This window comes from Alligator sinensis, unplaced genomic scaffold, assembly GCF_000455745.1.
Source record: "Alligator sinensis unplaced genomic scaffold, ASM45574v1 scaffold2151_1, whole genome shotgun sequence".
Classification (NCBI taxonomy): domain Eukaryota; kingdom Metazoa; phylum Chordata; order Crocodylia; family Alligatoridae; genus Alligator; species Alligator sinensis.
In genome coordinates this window covers 147760-166553 of record NW_005843363.1, presented here as the reverse complement: position 1 = coordinate 166553, position 18794 = coordinate 147760, and the positions used below count along the sequence as shown (strand labels likewise).

The window sequence follows — 18794 nt, the reverse complement described above, 5'->3', positions numbered from 1 at the left end:
GGCTGCAGTGGGTCAGGAGTGAGGGGCACTGGGTTGGGACTGGCCATCAATGTTTACAAATGGGTCCTGATACAAAAAAGGTTGAGAACCACTGCCCTAAACTGTTTTGTAATGTCATGTTAAAATTTTAGTTAGAAGAAATTGCATCTTCATGGAAGTTTTGCTTGATAGAAGGATTTAATGAAGATCCAATCTGACCCTGAAAAGATCCCACTAATAACACCTGTAAATGAAAAATTTCAGTCATATTTATTTATTGTATATAGTACAAAGGAAAAGTATATGTTGCAGGAATTAGCTAGGGTTCAGTCACCTTTCTTATATTCCCAAGCAACTAAAATGTTGAGATGGAACTAGGAATTGGAAAAGCTTTAAAGATACCTTAAACTTTAAGTTTGGAAACTCAGAGTTAAGTTTTTGTTTTAAAGCGAAGGAACAATATTTGGGGTATTTATGAAAAGTCACAGTTAGAGCACCCCAACAACTTTGACTTTTGACTGCAATGGCCTTAGTCTTTCATCTGACCTAACAAAGTGAAAAGCTAGGCCTTCCCATAAATGACATAGGCTCCTCTGCTGAGGGAAGGCCCACCGTCACTCTAGCTTTCTTGTGTCCAGAAGGAACTCTTAATTCAAACATGATGGGATTTCCACCTGAGCACAGGTGGCTTCTCTAGGACCTGCTTGCAGAAGGCAGAGCTAGGACCCAGCACCCCTAGGGTTTATGCATATTGCAGCAGCGTTGTGTCCCAGAGAGGACAGAACTAGGCATCCTCCACCCACTTGAGTCAGCTGTCATTCCTCAGACCAGGAAATACACCAGTAAGTCTGCTCTCAAGCCCCTAGTTTCTGGGGACAAGTCTGAAACAGCTTTACTAGCAAACTTTTGATCTTGAAGTACATCATCAGACTTGGGTGGCCAGTATATGGGCAGGATGGGCACAGACCTAGGCTCCCTGGGACCAGCCATTGTCAAGTTCTTAGTTAGAAGCTCCAGCCATGAAAGTAGGGTGACTGGTAAATGTCTTCTACCTTTTGCCTTAATGTTCCTTCTTTGTTGGGCAGTAGGAGGAGTGCCTTCTTTTGATCACCCCCTGGGTAGTGCACCCAGAAAGACTGTAGGGCCCCATTAACTAAGTTTTGGGCATAAGAAAGGCATAAGAATAGGGAATAAGAAAGGGCATAAGAAAGGCAACAGCAAAGGTGAGGCAATGAGGATTAAAATAGGAGAAAGAGACAAACTGTGGATTGGCAATGTGAGGCAGTAAATGGGACCTGGCAAGAGAACCAGTGAGGGAACAACTGAGGTGGTCAGTGAGGGTAGCAGTCAAAGGAATGTCGGAACAGAAAGGGTTGAGGAATCGACAGTGGGGCTATGGGTGAGATGTGAGATGACAGAGAAGAGGGGAGGTAGAGGGTAATGCTGAGGGAGACTAAAAGGTGGGGTAGTATGGTGGATCAATGAGGCCTGGATTTAGAGAAAGCAATTGGTGTACTCAGTTAAAACTCTAAATTCCTTTGATTTTGTTTCTTCAATAAATTGTGGAGAAAGAATTCTTAAAGAAAGAAAATATCCACTTAATAACAGTGAAAAGATATGGGGTGTAACACAGCCCACAACCTGAGTGTATTCTTCTCCCAAATGAGCTTGTGCACTGCCATCCTGCTGCCATGCTGAAACTTACTGAAATCATACAGTGCTCACTTAGATCTTGATCCATATATTCACAATCTCTCCCTGAAACATGCATCACACTTCTAATGGTGAATGTAAAGGCAGGACAGTAGAAACAGAATGTCAGTGGTCCCATCACATTAATTTTATTTTAAAACTTAGGGTCTGCTTTAACTAACTAGCTTCTTTCTAGTACAAAAAAATGACAAAAGTAGTTAGAATGAAAAAGGTATTAACTCCAATGCACCGTAACCGTTTAGGCAGAAACAGCCCTTCTGAATGCTTGCATGTGATGGGGACCATTAATTGTGTTTTCCACCAGAGGCCTGTGGGCTTTCTTCTTCCTTCCCTCTCTTTGGCTCCATCCTTTCTCCCATTTTCTTGCGAGACCTGCTCTTGGGTATGCCTAGTCTTTCTCTTTCTGTTCTCTCCATCATGCCCTCAGGTGGCTGAAACAGAAACATACAGAAAAGTTAGAAATTGCTCCTCAAATAACAAGAAAACTCATAATCAGCAAAAAGATATGGAAAAATGTTGTTCACTAGGGGTGTGCAAAGCTGGCCCTATTCGATTCAGATTCGGCCCAAATCAGGGACAGTGATTCGATTTGTTGATTCAGATCACTGTCCCTGATTTGATTCGGCCAAATCTAAACCTGAAGATTCGATGCTGATTTGGAGAATCACAGAGTCAGACATAGACACAGCTTTAAAAGTTTTTTCTACGTACCTTGAGGTAGCAAGCACAGCTTGTGAATGCTGCGATGCTGGGGTGGATGGAGCGTCTCACAGGAGTGCGGGGAGGCCCTCCATGTGCTCGGCAGTGAACCCAGAAGGGGACCAAAAGTACTTCCAGTCCACTTTTGGGTCTGCTGGGGAGCATGCTGAGGAGCCCCCCATGCTTCTGTGGGACATTCCATGCGCCCCAGCATCACACCATTCACAAGCCCCTGCTACCTAGAGGTATGTAGAAAAAACATTTAAAGCTGTGTCTATGTCCAAATCTCCGAACCTTTCCAAATCTCTCCAAATCAATTTGGAGGGTTCCAATTCAATTCTAAGAGAATAAAGGGTCCTCTGATTTGATTTGGATTCAGAGATTCGGCCACTGAATTGGGCCGAATCTCCGCCGAATTGAATCAGGGACTGAAGCTTCACACAGCCCTACTGGACACCTACATCTGCCAAATCAGCTTTAACATGATTGGTTCAAACTCAGAGCCTTAGAAAAGCTACCCTAGATCTCAGGAGGTTGTAAAATACATTCCCCTATATTCTTGGTGTGTTCTGTACCTATTGGATGGGATCATGGCACAGGGGATGAGGGGGATTCCCTGCCCTCCATCAACGTTGATCTAGTGAAGGAACACCTTGAGAGGCTGGACACCTTCAAGTCAGCCGGCCCTCACAATCTACACCCCAGGGTACTCAAGGAGCTGGCTAGCATCATAGCCCAGCCCCTGGCATGGATCTTTGAGAACTCCTGGTGCTCTGGTGAAATGCCTGAAGATTGGAAGAAGGCCAATGTGGTGCCTATCTTCAAGAAAGGGAGGAAAGTAGACCTGGCTAACTACAGGTCCATCAGCCTGACCTCTATCCCAGGAAAGGTCTTAGAAAAGATTATTAAAGAGGCCATTCTTAACAGACTGGCCGACGGCAGCATCCTGAGGGATAGCCAGCATGGGTTTGTTGCGGGTAGGTCTTGCTTGACCAATCTTATTTCCTTTTATGACCAGGTGACCTATCACTTGGACAAGGGGGAAGAGATTGATGTCCTATATTTTGACTTCAAAAAAGCCTTCAATCTGGTATCCCATGATCACCTCTTGGCAAAACTGGCCAACTGCAACCTCGGGTCCACCACGATCTGCTGGCTGGGGAATTGGCTCCATGGTCGGACCCAGAGGGTGGTGGTTGACGGAAGTCAATTGTCATGGTGCCCTGTGACCAGTGGGGTTCCCCAAAGCTCTGTCCTTGGACCTATATTGTTCAACATCCTCATTAATGATGTGGACATTGGAGTCAGAAGCGGACTAACCAAGTCTGGCGATGATGCCAAACTCCGGGGTAAAGCATCCGCACCTGAGGACAGGAGGATGATCCAGGCTGACCTTGACAGGCTCAGGAAATGGGCAGACAAGAACCTGATGGTGTTTAACACTGAAAAATGCAAGGTTCTCCACCTTGGGAGGAAAAACCTGCAGCATCCTTATAGGCTCGGCAGTGCTACGCTGGTTAGCACTATGAATGAAAGGGACTTGGGGGTCATGATTGACCACAAGATGAATATGAGCCTTCAATGTGATGCTGCAGCAATAAAGCGAGCAAAATGCTGGCTTGCATCCACAGATGCTTCTCAAGCAAATCCCGGGACGTCATTCTCCCATTGCACTTGGCCTTGGTGAGGCCGCAGCTGGGGTACTGCGTCCAGTTTTGGGCTCCACAATTCAAAAAGGATGTGGAGAAGCTTGAGCGAGTCCAGAGAAGAGCCACGCGCATGATCAGAGGTCAGGAAACAGACCTTACAACAACAGGCTGAGAGCTATGGGACTCTTTAGCCTGGGAAAGCACAGGCTCAGGGGTGATCTGATGGCCACCTATAGGTTTATCAGGGGTGACCATCAGTATCTGGGGGAACGTTTGTTCACCAGAGCACCCCAAGGGATGACAAGGTCAAATGGTTATAAACTCCTGCAAGACCATTTCAGGCTGGACATAAAGAAGAATTTCTTCACTGTCCGAGCCCCCAAAGTCTGGGATAGCCTGCCACCGGAGGTGGTTCAAGCACCTACATTGAACGCTTTCAAGAGAAATTTGGATGCTTATCTTGCTGGGATCCTATGACCCCAGCTGACTTCCTGCCCCTCGGGCAGGGGGCTGGATTCAATGATCTTCCAAGGTCCCTTCCAACCCTAATGTCTATGAAATCTATGAAATCTATGAAAACATCTATCTGAAGGCCCTGCAGGAAGAGTTCTGCTATTTCAGTCTAGCGCCAGTCTTGCTATTTTCTCATGTGACCATTCATCATGTGTCTTGATGATGTTCTCTGTTGCTTCTGAAAACCTCACTGAACTCAGAGATTGAAGTTTACCAGATGTCATCTCTGCAACTTTTAAGAAGGAAGAGATACACAGAAAATAAGATAGAAAGGGGGCCCTTCTTCTCTCTATTGAATTCCACTTCCAGAGTGTTTACAATAGTCAAAGATATGGAAATTCTCCTGCCTATATTTGAAGCTCCAAGTTTGAAATTCTCTCTCTCAGCATTGTGAAGCCTAATGTCTGACCTGGCAAAGTTCTGAATGCCTTCAGCTCCCACTAAGTTGGATGGGAATTGAGAGCATTTGGCACCACTGCTGCCTAAGAAGTGACCTAACATATACTTTGGGTATGTCCCACAGAGATATAAAGAAGGAAAGCAGAATCATGTGGGATATTTACCCAAACTATAGCTTATACTGACAGACTACCTAGCTATAGACACATCTGCTAAGTAATAAACAAACAAAAATGGCTACATGAGGAAGAGGAAATGGGGTCCTCAGGGACAGAAAATTTGAGTTTCACAGTTCATGAGGGGAAAAAACAGATTACCAAGATGTACATGCTGCACTGTCATCACACTGTGACTCTGCGTAGCCCTTGTGATCAGGGAGTGAAAGGGGTGTGATTGTGTGCCTGGTTCCTGACCAGGTGCACATACCAAAGGAAGGACATGTTTGCTTTCTTTTCTGAACTACCCTGGTGAGGCCTGACATGATCTAGCTCTTACTGTCCCCACTGCCCGCCCCTTCTCCTCTATATGTCATTGCCTATTTTTTATTAAGTCACCAAATCAAAGGATATTTGCAAGCATTTAATGAAGTAGGGATTATCTCCTCAACTGGTATAAATTGGCATGACCAAACTGACTTCAGCGGAGTAATGCCATTTTGTGCCAGATGAGGACCTGAGCCTCGGAGATGGCAGCTTGAAAATGTAATCAGTACTATTAAAACAACTTGCATCTTTGAAAGAGATAGGGTAGCCAGGCTCTCCCCTCTTGGGGTTGGATTCAGCAAGGTACCTAGGCAGGTGCCTAAGTAAAAGTATACAAGTGGTTCCACTGAACTTTGTTGAATCAGGTATCTTGGAAAAGGTATGATAACCATCCATTTTTCTGGCTTTTCTTGGCATGCAGGACTGGTTACCAGAATATCTGAACTCTAACCCCATCTCAGATACAAAACTCTTCATTGATTATGGCAAAATTATCTAAACTCTGCGTCTCAGTTGCCTATATCAGTAAAATCAGGACAATAATATTTACCTTTTACTTACAGGGATTTTGTGAGAATAAATTGATAAAAGGATGTCAGCAACTTCAAATCAAAAGGACAAAAAAACGAGTTAAAGGCATGTCAGATTCTCAGTCTCTGTACAGCTGTTGTGGTTTCACAATCATTTCCTTCAGTAAAGAAGTTTTTCTCTCCCCAGTGTCTTTGTGAAAGACCCATACACACAGCTGAAATTTGCTACTTTCTAATGCAAAGTAAACAAAGTGGAAAAATAAAAATATTTCCCCCTCTTTGTATTCAGTTCTAGTAAGCTTCAGTGTCACTTGCAACAGCAATAAATAAAACCTTCTCCTGACTTAAGGTGACAGTATGCCTCTATTATGTAAGGACATTGAAAATACAAACAAGTTCTAAGTATTAATCCTCCTTCATTTTATAAATGTAGCCCATGTATTAGGAGAATAAGTGTTAAAATCCAGGTAATCAGAACTAGAATATAGAGGAAAGTAAGAAACTACTGATACTAGATACTTCATCCATGTAAGAAAGGCAATAAGTTATAGAAAATGGTTATGCTGTGGGGGCCACCTTATTAGCAATACATTTGACCATTAAACAGGTCAGTAGCAATGGGAAAGATAACATAGTTTACAAGACTACCATTCATTCCATGCATTTCCACAAAGGTCAGTAGGATTATACCAGAAAGCTAATGGTCTAAGCATCTATTCATGATTGCTACCTACCAAAGAAATTGAGCGTTTGCTTTTGAAATGCAGTTGTTTCTTAAAGGATTCTGAAAGTTCCTGGATGGAATTTGTTCTACTGTGTGGTTCTCTTGTCTCAGGGCAGGGGCCCTCCGTGGAAGGCATTCTGCATTCCTTCACATGACAATGGCATTTCATATCTTGGTCTTCTCGTACTTCCTTGCAGCCTCTCAGGTGACTTGAGGACGGGGCCTTTGTTGACTCACGAAGTCTCGTCATGTGGATAGATGAAAGCTTGGCCTACAATTGAATATGTCATGCTTCAGTGTTACATATAAGCAGAACATACACACCATTCTCTACATTAAACACTGGTGCAGAAGAAAGGACCTAACCTAGCCGCCCAGGAATCATGTTGTCAGCAGGACCTTCCAGGAAACAAAAGCAGAATTTATCTCTTCGTCCAAGAGAGGGACAGGGCCACAAAACAGGCAGCCCTCTTAGTCAATCAGCAGCCAGGAGCAGGGGCAGGGGCAGCAGGAACCTTGCTGGCTCCCCTTCTGTTGGCATCCCCCCGCTACACACACACTTCTCCCCCAGAGGGCTGCGCTGCCAGGCTGCAGCGGTCATGAGGACTGCTGGTTCCCACTGAGGAGCCAACATTGTATTTTTAGTAAGTTCCCTCCCCAAATTTTGCAATTTGAGTAGGTCCCTAGCTATGCTCTAGTGAACACCTGGAGAGCTCAGATTTCCCAAACCCCATAGTCCACAGAGAGATTAGGAACTTAATTTTCATATGTGCTCAGAATCTGCAGCTTCCAGGAACTGCTTTTGATATTTTGGGTGATTTGTATCTCTGAGAATTATAGCCTGCATCCATTGTTTCCCATCAGAAGCCTGACAAAATAATGTCAAAGGGTCACATGAATCTAGGTGGCCCATTGGGCTAAAAGGCCTAGCTAATGTCGCTCATGTGATCTGCTGCTGCTTCCAGCTCTTGCAACACTCTAGCTCTTGGAGCCATAATGGAATCTTCTTCTATTATTTGACTTCTTACAACAGTGTTTTTGATTGGTGTATTCAAGACTTTCTGCATATAGCATTCTGTTACTTGCAAATGTCTTCAAATCCATTTTTTGCAGTAAAATTCTCCAAATCTTTGTCCTTTTTGCAAATGTTTATTATGGATCTGAGGGTATTTGGTTTTGGTCAGTCTCAGCCCTCATTTCCAAATTCATCTTACTTCAGTAAGTACATTATAACTCCCTCTGAGAGAAGCGGTAATGATTTTTTTCAAACTATTTTTACTTAGAAATGGAGTTTCATACAGATCAATATGGCTGTATTTACTGTGAGGTCATATTGTATTATGGTTTTAAAAAGCATCAAAGTAATCAGACTATGCTTGGGGGAAAGTACATATGCCATGGAAAGCTAAACAAAAATTCAGGTTTCATGTAGATTTAATAGTGTTAACATATATTATTTCCTGAAAATCCAAGCTTCTTGTCTTTACAGAAAAGGGTGTATGTAACAATTATTGCAAAAAAAATCTGGAATCTGTTCTTGGGAGATTTAAGCAACAACAGCAGGACAGGCAAAATCTGAGATTATAGTTTGCCTTTTTTCCTTTGTAATATATGCAAATATTCTACATTTTTTTTTTAATTTACATTCACAATATGCAATTATTAAAAAAACTCTAAAGAAAGAGACAGACTGAAATGCACACACTAGGCCTGGTAATAATAGTCTAGTTCAGGGGTAGGCAACCTTTTCTGGTTGTGGGCTGAAATGACCCACCCTGGGTCAGAGTTAGGTGGATCAGTGGGTGTTAGGACCCAGCTGCTGCCACTCATCTTTGCAGTGGCAGGAGGAGAACACCCACAACCGGCACGCATCCTCATGGCAGTATGGGTAGAGCACCCATGGCCAAAGCTCCTTGCTGCTGACTGCTGCTGAAGCCCCACATCCACAGGCTAGATCCCATAGTTCCACAGGCTGGATCTGGCCTCCGGGCTGCAGGCTGCTGACCCCTGGTCTAGTTAGCTAACAGGTCTCCATCCTAAACATGTCTCTACCTCAGCATCCTCTTTCTTCGTTCTCTTGAGCATATTTTAACAACGCTTGCAGCAGCAGGACTCTGGCTGCTGCTGTCCCCTGCTTCACCTGTTAGGGTGGTTATGTGAGAGGGTTGAATGTTTTAGGGTGTAGTTTTAGTAAAAGCTTAGACAAGAATGTGTATGAAATGGTTTGACTAGGGATGACCCTGTCTCAAACAGGGGGGTTGGACTAGATAACCTCCAGACATTCCTTCCAGCCCTACTTTTCTGTGATTCTGTGGTTCAGTGGAATGTAGGACAGGTTATACTCTTAGAGCCATCCAATCTCTTATTGTGGTTGGGCGTCCTCCTACAATGTGTGTGCACACTAAGATCGTTCTAAGATAGAACATCAGCTCCGCTCACCAGCATAATCATTATGCACCCTATCCCCTGTGACTGTAATCTGTATAGGACATAAGTCTTAACACAATTGCCCATGCATGAATGTTTTATGGCTTGTTACCAGCACAATGTGTTATTATTCCTTTAATTAAAATTGACTCTTCAGAGAACTGAGAGTCATAAAATGTAGTCCCAACAATGAAGCAGATCCAGGACAGTTGAGAAGCATTGTTCTTGGAGATGGTCCAAACGGCTCTTTGCCTGTTTCTTAGTTGTGGTAATCTATAATTCTGGTGCCAAAGGGGCTGCTTGGTCCCAGCATTATAGATTCAGGGTCACTGTAACTTATGCTGCGCTCTGCAGGAAGCTTAGGACAGCCTTACTGCAGTGCACTCTGACCTCTGCCCTGACATGTCCACAACAGAGCTTTATACCACAGCGGGGAACAGGTCTGGAAACAGGACTTTCAGCCACCTCTGCAGTAGTTAGGGAAACTATTTGTTTCTGCCCACTTTAGGTCTCTTCTGTGTCAGAGCAGTGTGAGGGATCTTTGTGTAACTGAGAATCAGGCTAACCATTTCCATTTCTACTCTGTTGCAACAGACTTTGTGCTGACAGCATATCCCAGAATATAAAACAGTATTTTCTTATATGTTACTAATCTTTGCTGTATAAAATGATTGTTGTTTTTACCTTTAGACCTGGGGCTCTGAGACACTGAGCTCCCTTAGCTCCCACTGACAGAACTGCTCTTCAGTGTACCGGCATTATTGTTCATTGTTTGTTAAGCCTATATAAACAGGATACATTTGGAGCACTTAAACCACAGAGCTTTAGACATTCAGAATTCAAATAATATATCTCTATTCCTTTCTTTCCTTTTAAGTATCTAGGAACCAGCCATTCTCTGCCTGAAGGAAGTTTTTTGAGCCTAGAGTCCTTCTGGTGTGAGAGGCAAGCATTCAGTCTGAGGTAATTGGTTTTGCTTCTTAAAGTACCAGTAACTTCAACAGACACTGCTCACTGTTACTCCAGCACCTATGTTGTTTTATTTTCAAACCCACCACAGCAAGTTAGGCAGAAGCCAGAGAAGAGTTACACCTTGCAGACTAACTAATTCAAAGATGCATAAGCTTTCATAAGCAAATGCTCACCTCTGTTTTAGTATCTTAATATTAGTGTCTTCTTGAAAGTGGATACTCTCCTTGCTTTCCATGAGACTCCAGTTTTACACACAGAAAATCTGAAGAGTTGAAATTTTACAATTTGCATATGCCTGCAACAGAACACATTTATGTTTGGCACTGAAGGAAGGGGCTGATTATCTCTGTGCATATCGGGCGCAAGTACCGAATGTTTGGGCAGAAAGAAATTGTCCTGAACTGGATGATATTTTATAACAGAGGGCCATGGAATAGACAACTTGTAAAGAAAAGTCACAGTTCCCAACCTCAGAAACCTTAAAAGGATATCAAAATTCACTGGGGGGCAGGGAGACTTTGAAAACAGGTGTCTTAGACTTCCAATGGCAGTCGTTACATATCTTGTTGGCTCACAAGGATAGGTAAATGTCTGACACAGGTGCCAACATATATAACTTTGACTTTTTGGAAAAGGGTATAGCTACAAATTTTACTCTGGGAACATGGTTCAGCACTTTAAGGATGTACTGAGAACCAGAGTTCCTGGGTTTTATTCCCAGCTTTGCAAAGTGACCCACTAAGTCAGGGGTGTCAAACTCACCCTGGGCACAGGGCCAGATCTGGACTGCAGGGGTCCTCCCAGGCTGGATCCACAGGTTTAATACTTGTAAAGTATTTTAAAATTGTAAAGTGACAAATGGCAATTAGTATTAACCTTCTTATAGCAACTAGCAGAGGAAGTCATGTTATAAAATTGCCTAAGCACAGATGCCTCATGCCTCTGAAAGTTTGAGCTGAGACCTGTTGCAGAGCTATGCAAAAACATGCCTTGCACAACTCAAGTCTTTATAAAACTTATCTGGATCGCTTATCAGACTCGAAACGTGGACCAGTCCACCCTAGGAGTACTTTGCCAATATGGTGACACTGATATGCTGGTACTTGCAATGGCCACACAATGTTACAGCACATGGAGCACAGCCCAGCAAAACTGTATGGTTGCTGGTAGAACTTACTCCAGCCCTGCCAAGCAAAATAATTCATATGGGGAGCAAGGTTTTTCCTATAAAATTGCACCTACACTTCTGGTAGCCTAGCTGTATCAGTCAGGAATGATACTTGTTTCACTGACATAGTGATGACAGCAAAAGACCTGGCCTCAGTCTTTATAAGGACACAATTTGGGCACATTTTGAAGCAAACATAATTTGCCATCAAGGCCAGAGTGGGACCAGAACCACCAAAACTTGTATCTAAGTCTTGATTTTCAAGCCCCCACCAATTTGTAGCTGTTGGCTTCAAGATTCTGGTTCCCCATTTTAGAGCTGAGGGACCCGGATTCTGAACTCCAAATCCTTATGTTGAGCTCTGGGATTTGGGCTCAAGAACTCATTGAAGGACAAGATTCTTAGATAAGACATTATTAGTGTTGGTACTCGTAGCAAGTTTTAGAGGCAAGTCAGAGGCTACAGTTTTCAACCCTGTTAATTGCTGAGAGGTTTCTCAGTCAGAAAATTCTACTAGCAATTTTTTATAGTGGCAACAAACAAATCTCTACCTTCTGAGACACTGGTACTGTCTACGCTGCAGACTGTGGTGCAGTGTAGAGCTAGCTGAACTAGCTATAAATGAGCTAGCCTGGATAATGGAAACAGTCTAGGAGAAATAAATCACTTGCCCTTGTAGTGGTATGTCTGGTGTATGTGAATATGTCTGGTTTATGTGGAAAGAGGTAACAAAAGACAAAATGATGGACATGTGTGCCAGTGACACAAAAAGACAGGCCTCTTGCAGCAGGTGAAAATAGTCTCTGTGGTTTGATGGTTAAGAGCTGCAGCGAACTGGAGTCAGCAGTAAAGGATTACCAAACACTAAATCATGCTCCATCCTGATGGCTGAAGACTGCAAGCGATGGCCCCTGAAGATTGCAGACCACAAAGCCAGAAGATCATGACCTACCAATCCCAGCTTGCCAACAGGACAAGAAGGATGGCCTTCACATCTGCCTCAGTGGAATCCATAGGCTCTATGAACAGCTATTACTATAAAGAATGAACACAAAGACAAGGCTTTGGGTCTCTTCCACCTGCAAGGAGGAGTTTTGGGCGCGTCCAACAAGACCTGACTCCAACTCTCTTGGTCAGCCTGGCTGGCCACCAGACTGACCTTGAGCAACTTTGAAACTTGGTAACACCTTAACCTTTGCAGGACTGTCTAACTTCTGTGTGTGTGTTTGTTTCTTTGTATGAATGAATAAATGAATGAATGAGTATGCATGAGAACGAGTGAAGCATATAACCTTATTGTTCTTTATTCTTTTCATGTTGCATGTTTTATGTTCCAATAAATGCAGAGTTGTGCCTTATCCCCTGATAAGATTCCGTCTTGTTTTTAATTCACATTGTACGCCCTGGGAGCATAACACCCTCCCTGCCACCTGCTTCCCTGCCACAATGCCTGCCCCCCTGCAGTGCATGCCCCCCTGGCACCTGCATCCCCTGGCCCTGGCCTTCCCCACTGTCTGCCCCCTTGCCTATACCCTCTCGTGCCTGCCACCCTGCAGTGCCTGCTTCCCATGCTACTTGCTCCTTCCTGCCATCTCGTCCCTGTCACTTAGTGCCTACTGCCCCACTACTTGCCACCTCCCACATGGCTGGGGGAGGCAAAACTAGCATGTGCTCTGTGCCTCAGGCTATACTGGGGCCAGAGCCTTGACGGAGGGGGAATGGTGGGGAGAGGGCAGAGGGAGCAGGTGGGAGGCAGAAGTGGCAGCAGGGAGGCAGGGGAACAGAGGTGACACAGGGTAGAGGCAGCGGGGGGCAGGGAGGTGGGAGGGCAGGGGTGGCATGAGGTAGGTGGAGGGGACAGTAGCTGTGGCTCCAACTCCAACCCCAGTCAGGGCTAGAGTTAGAGTTGCAGCAGCTGCCTGCTCCCCCCACACTTGTTTTGTATTCAGTTCCAAGATGGGGACTTTTCTCCCCATGTTGCATGGTAAAAATATCTCATCTTGGATTTGAGTAAATACATTATATTTGTTCAAAATCACCAATATAAAAACCAGGTCCTAGTTCCATTGAATTTAATAGCAAAACTCTCATTGACCAGAATGAGGGTCCCTAGAAAGTAAATCCCACTCCTTCCTCTCTAGAATCTAAGATAGGCCAGGTAGCAGCCATAGGACACCTGATTCAGGAAAGCATCCCTATTCAGTGAAATAAGGGATTTCAGCACATTCTTATCATCAAACCAAGGCTTAAGCACTTTCCTAAGCAGAAGTAAATGTAAGCGCAAGCGCACCCTTAATTTTTCTGCATTCCTGTTATAGGATTTGTGCGTGTATGTGTACGCACACATATACATATATAGCATATATATAATTCTGAGATAGACAAAACTCAGAGGCAACAAACCCAACCAGCTTCCTGTTGTACTAAAATATCTCATGCTAAACCAAGGATTGCATGGAAACATTCTGTTCCCAACATCCCTGAGAACTGAATCATCAGCCTAGGGTCTACCCCACAACGTGTAAAAGTAACTGAAAATAAATGAACCTGGCTGACTGTTCTAAACCGGTGTAATGGGACTGCAGTTTCAACCTGTCACCTGAACACCACCAAGTGGAATGTTTAGTTAAATCAGATGCGATCCAACAGCAAGTAACCTCAGAGTGCAACATGTGCCAGGGAAAAAGTTCCAGGAGTTTAGCTCAGATAGGGGAAAAAAGCAGGTAGAGACAGATGCAGAAAACTGACAGCAAAAGTAGCTAGATTCCCCTCGCAATGTGGTAATCAGAGTTGTTACAGCTAATATCTTCTGTTTCAAAGATCTACAGAGGCCAGAAGAGACCTTTGCAATCCTGGTGCCAAGCAGAACAGGCTTTGTCTGCTTTGACTGATTCAGAAGAGCAGCAAAATGAAGCCCAGATGTTTACACCCATGTAACTGTTACCCATGTCAGCAGCATCTTTGAAGACAATGGGGCAGCTCACATGTGTAAAGTTACCATAGATGTTCAAGTCTTTGCAGGATCAGGGCTTTCCACTGATAACGTTTACATTGTGATAATATAATAGGTGTGTGCGCCATGTAATTACACTGGCAGCACCATTATGTTTGCAGTTCTGTGGTTTTCCACCTCAGCATTTCCTGGTTTTCTTTTCTTAAATACATAGGAAAGGCTTGCTCCTGAGAGTGGCCAAGCACGTTTCACTTTCAGCACTGCAGATGGGAAGTACTCAGCAGCATGTACCATAGTCATTATCACCACAGTATCCCTTGATGAAGCACTTACCTTCCTCCAGCCTTCCCTGCCTTTCTGTAATTAAGCTCTTACCGGAAGGGAAGCTCTCCTTTCACTAAACACTCGGGACTGACGTTTCCGAAAGCCTCTGCCCTCTTTCTCATGCTCATCAATTAAGCTGTGGCCCCAGTAACTGCTCATCCATTTTGCAAAGGAAACATCATCATCCTCTTCATATTCCATGTACAGGTACTCCGGACTTGGGGGCTCTCCCACTCAGAGAACGCTAGTGAGCCTAGAGACACAGTCTGTTCTGTCAAGAAGAGGGAAAGGTGCTGTCATTTCACACGCCACCCAGAAACCACCCCCCACAGCCCTAGGCACTGTCTATATATACAAGCCAATCCTTTGTAATCTATTTTAAACAAGGTTCCTTTTAATCTTTCCATTACAGAGATGCCCAGTGTGACACAGCCTAGGGGATGGCAAAGGAAATGTGTTGCCTAATTCATATTCATTGCCACTGAGTGCACCAACTGTCAATAACAATGGAGAGTTGCCCATTGTAACATGCCTGGAAGGTGCACATTCTGATTTGTAGTAGACTTGTAATTTAGACAAGCAAAATGGGCATATTGATAATGGTCAGAAATTGGCACAGCTGTCCATTGAGGCTTAACTGACTCTATGAGAGGAAAAAGACAAAAACATATTGGATCTGGTTTTCCTTCTGCTATTAAAAATATGCTGTGCCTGAGAAGGAACAAGACCTTCCTGAGAACCCTTCTTATCCTCCATTAAGATAAGCTGAGTCAGGCAACATGCACCCCCATTTAATTCACCAATGCCATTTAATCTCCCACAAGCAGGAACAGAAAAGGCCCGCCCCTGCTTATATGTGCAATGGGTTGAAGGCCCCAGGCCAATGAGAGCCCCAATTTAATCTGTTCTGCTCTGGATAAATGAGGCCCATGCCTATGTAGTACAAATTGTGGTCAGGCATTCTCCATTCTGAATGGCATGGACTCAGAACAAGGGTTATGTTTGGTGCCTCTGCTCTGCAGTGAGTTTTGTCTTCTTCAGGAGGGTCAGTCTAACACCCCAATGCAAGTCTACTTGGGAACAGAGAAAGCTGCCTCTAAATATTGACTACCATTCATTGGCATACATATTTGTTTTGGTCAAACGTACAACAGGATAAATAAAGGGGTGTATAGGAAAAAGTCCTGCAAAGGTGTACATGGGCTAGTAATGGGAGGGTTTGAGGGCAGATTCTGCCTCCCCAGATGACATAAGATAACTTCTGGATACTAGGATCCTGAAGCTCTATCACCTTGCATAGCTCTTTACCTCAGCACAAACTGAGGGAAAAGTGAGATTCAAATACAGCTGCCATTCTGTTTTGGTGGTGTTTTACATTTTCCTTGTGCTGGTGTTAATGTCTAGAAAAGGAACAGGGCAACAGAGGACCAGGAAAGTTCAAAAAGTAACCATAAGGGGAATATTGACCCCTGGGGTGTACAGAATACTGGGGGTCTCTAACACACAGTGGTCATGGCCATGGGTACGAAGCATCCCAGAGTCACTGCACATGCTGCCATGCCATAATTGCCCACAAATAATGGGACTTGGCAGCCATTAAAAAATGAAACTGTAAGATCGCATGGAGGTTTGAGTTCACCCTAAAGGCACTGTACCTTTAGGGTCATTCTTCCCATCCCCTAGGCTGACCAACAGTTTCATAGGCAAGAAGAAAAAGGGAGGCTGAGAGGGGATCTGGTGGCCATCTATAAACTGGCCAAGGGAGACCAGCAGGCAATGGGAGAGTCCCTGTTCCCCCAAGCACTACTGGGAGTAACAAGGAATAATGGCCATAAGTTGAAAGAGTAGATTCAGGCTAGATATCAGGAGGTGCTACTTCACTGTCAGGGCAGCTAGGATCTGAAACCAACTTCCAAGAGAAGTAGTGCTCGCTCCCACCCTGGGGGTCTTCAAAAGGAGGCTAGATAGACACCTTGCCGGGGTCATTTGACCCCAGCATTCTTTCCTGCCCATGGCAGGGGGTCAGACTTGATGATCTGCTCAGGTCCCTTCCGACCCTACCAACTATGAAACTATAGGTGAAAAGAAACAGTGGTTGCTGCAGTGAAATCAGGGGAAAAGACATAGAGGGGGAATGCAGGTCCATGAGAGTCCTAACAGATAGGAACGCGGGTCAGAGTTAAGGTTGTTCAGACAACTCTTATTCTGGCATTACTTGACTTTCGAGGGATTTCCTCTGCAACCTTAATATTTTGATATCTTTGGTTTCTTTGGCATTATGTTTCTTGGAAATAACAATACAAGAATCATACAAGAAATTGTAGATCGAATGATACAATACAGTTGAACCCAGATCATCCATTATTCATCATTCATTCAGGATGGTCCACAACCCATATAATTTACAGCAAGGTGCTGAATGAAGGACAGGCCACTCAGCTGATTGCTGAAGCTTTTACTTCAAAGGGTACTACTTCTTCACTCAGCTGGAGCATCACAGCTGTCCTACACAGCTGTTTTCCATGGCTATATATGAAGCTATTTCAGAAAGTAATTACAATTTGGTTAAAAAACCACTTTGTGTGCTATGAGTGGGAAACTATATAGCAGCAGGGAACATTGATGGCAGCACTGTCAAATGCATCTATCACAGCAGCTTCATCATCACTGGCAACTTCTCCCTTCCCTCCAGTAAAGACTGCAGGCAAACTAGTTTCCTACATCTCTTCCTCCTCTTTCTTCCCCTCAACAAAAAAAAGCTTCTTTCCCTCCACTGAGGTTTCCAGAAAAAAAAATGACTTTCACAACCAAACCTCATTTCTTCTGCTATTGAGTAGTTCAGTCAAACAAGGGGAATTGAGAGCTTCAGCAACAAACTTGTAATTTCAGGTGAGTGCTTCTGAAAAGTCAATGGCAGTCATCTTTCTCAGGGGTGTGGGCCATGCCAAAATATAACTGTAGTGTTGAACTTTCCAGGTGCCTGGAGATAGGAATTGGCTGAAACTAATTAGCTGTTAGGACCTTTTTTTTAATTTCAAAGTGACTTCCCTGATCACAGCTAGGGGCTGGATTTTCCAGCCTAATAGAAATAAAGAAATAAATGTCCTTAAAGACAATCTAAGCATTTACTTAGTACTCATAAAAGTTGTACATTTGCCACTACAGCAGTAAAGGCATAATCTACCCTGTGGATATACTTAGACCAGAATAAGAGGATTATACTACATTACTTTAAATTCACACTCTTGGTAATAACAAAAATATTGTCCTGTTTAAAAAAGACCTAAAACTGGCTGTAAAGGAGCAGAAAAAGAAGCCTTCATTTCTAGAAACAATCATTCTCCTGCAGCGGTAAAAAGCAGATGCCCATGAATTACCTACTAAAGGCTTAAGCTCCTCCTAAGGAAGAGAAAATAGCACTAGGTGACCCAATTTAAAATAAGGATTAGCTCCTATAAAGATTTCATCCCTGATTGATGGGCCACTCTTCATGTTGTGGGGGCTTGCAAGAGGAGGGCTTGGGAATGGCTGCCATGAATTTTCACAAGCCCAAAGGCAAAAAATAAGCCCCAAGTATTCCTTAAAAAAAAAAAATCCCTCATGAAACCTGAAGGAGAATGGCTTGCACAGCATAGCATGTCTACCTCTATCCCATGGCACGAGCATACAGGCCCAGCTATAAGGTGGGTGCAATAAAAGCTATTACCCCACTAAGAAATACTGGCCTCTCACAGAATCGTACAAAAGGAAGGCTGGAAGGAACCGCAGGAAATCACCTAGTCCAACCCAGGCGTGACAACAAATTTCAGAATCAGTCTCTAAGTGCCAGGGGCCCTCTGCAGGGCTCTGGACACGTTTGGGCTGGGAGCACTGCTGCTCTGTGCCCACCACTGGCAAGGGAGCACCCTCCTGCTGCGCACCCCAAGGCCGGGGAGCCCCCTCCTGGCCGCCTCCCTGGGTGGAAGGCAGCGGTTCCCAATCTGTGGTAGGGGTACCACCAGTGGGACGCAGACAACCTGTCAGTGGTACGCGTTAACAGATTTATTATAATTACTTAATATGACAAAAATTTGCGGGTGGTACTTAAGATTGTATCATTTTAAATCGGTGGTGCGCAATCCGCCAGAGTTTGGGACCCGCGAGTCTACCACAAGACACCATCTACCCCAGGGCCTTTGTCTGGCTTGGTGGAACCCACTCAGCCCACTAAGGGGGCGGTACCATGTCCTGTGGGGGGAGAATTTCGTGCCGCCGCACCCCTC

The 18794-nt window shown here is 44.2% G+C and overlaps 1 protein-coding gene across 3 annotated transcripts; it reads right to left on the bottom strand.

The window, feature by feature from the left end:
* Window positions 1-1032: 1032 nt before the first annotated feature.
* On the bottom strand, window positions 1033-18791 carry LNP1 (leukemia NUP98 fusion partner 1). Of its 3 annotated transcripts, none has more exons than XM_014527211.2 (4): window positions 18754-18791; window positions 14584-14803; window positions 6699-6959; window positions 1033-2123 (listed from the first exon to the last, which is right to left on the bottom strand). In XM_014527211.2, exons 2-4 carry the CDS (start codon window positions 14731-14733, stop codon window positions 1977-1979), a joined length of 558 nt encoding a protein of 185 aa, XP_014382697.1. In that variant the 5' UTR covers window positions 14734-14803; window positions 18754-18791; the 3' UTR covers window positions 1033-1976. The 3 variants fall into 3 exon arrangements, with proteins under 3 accessions (XP_014382697.1, XP_006038543.1, XP_006038542.1); XM_006038481.3 differs by lacking the exon at window positions 18754-18791 and adding an exon at window positions 18239-18482; XM_006038480.3 differs by lacking the exon at window positions 18754-18791 and adding an exon at window positions 18309-18482.
* Window positions 18792-18794: the final 3 nt, after the last annotated feature.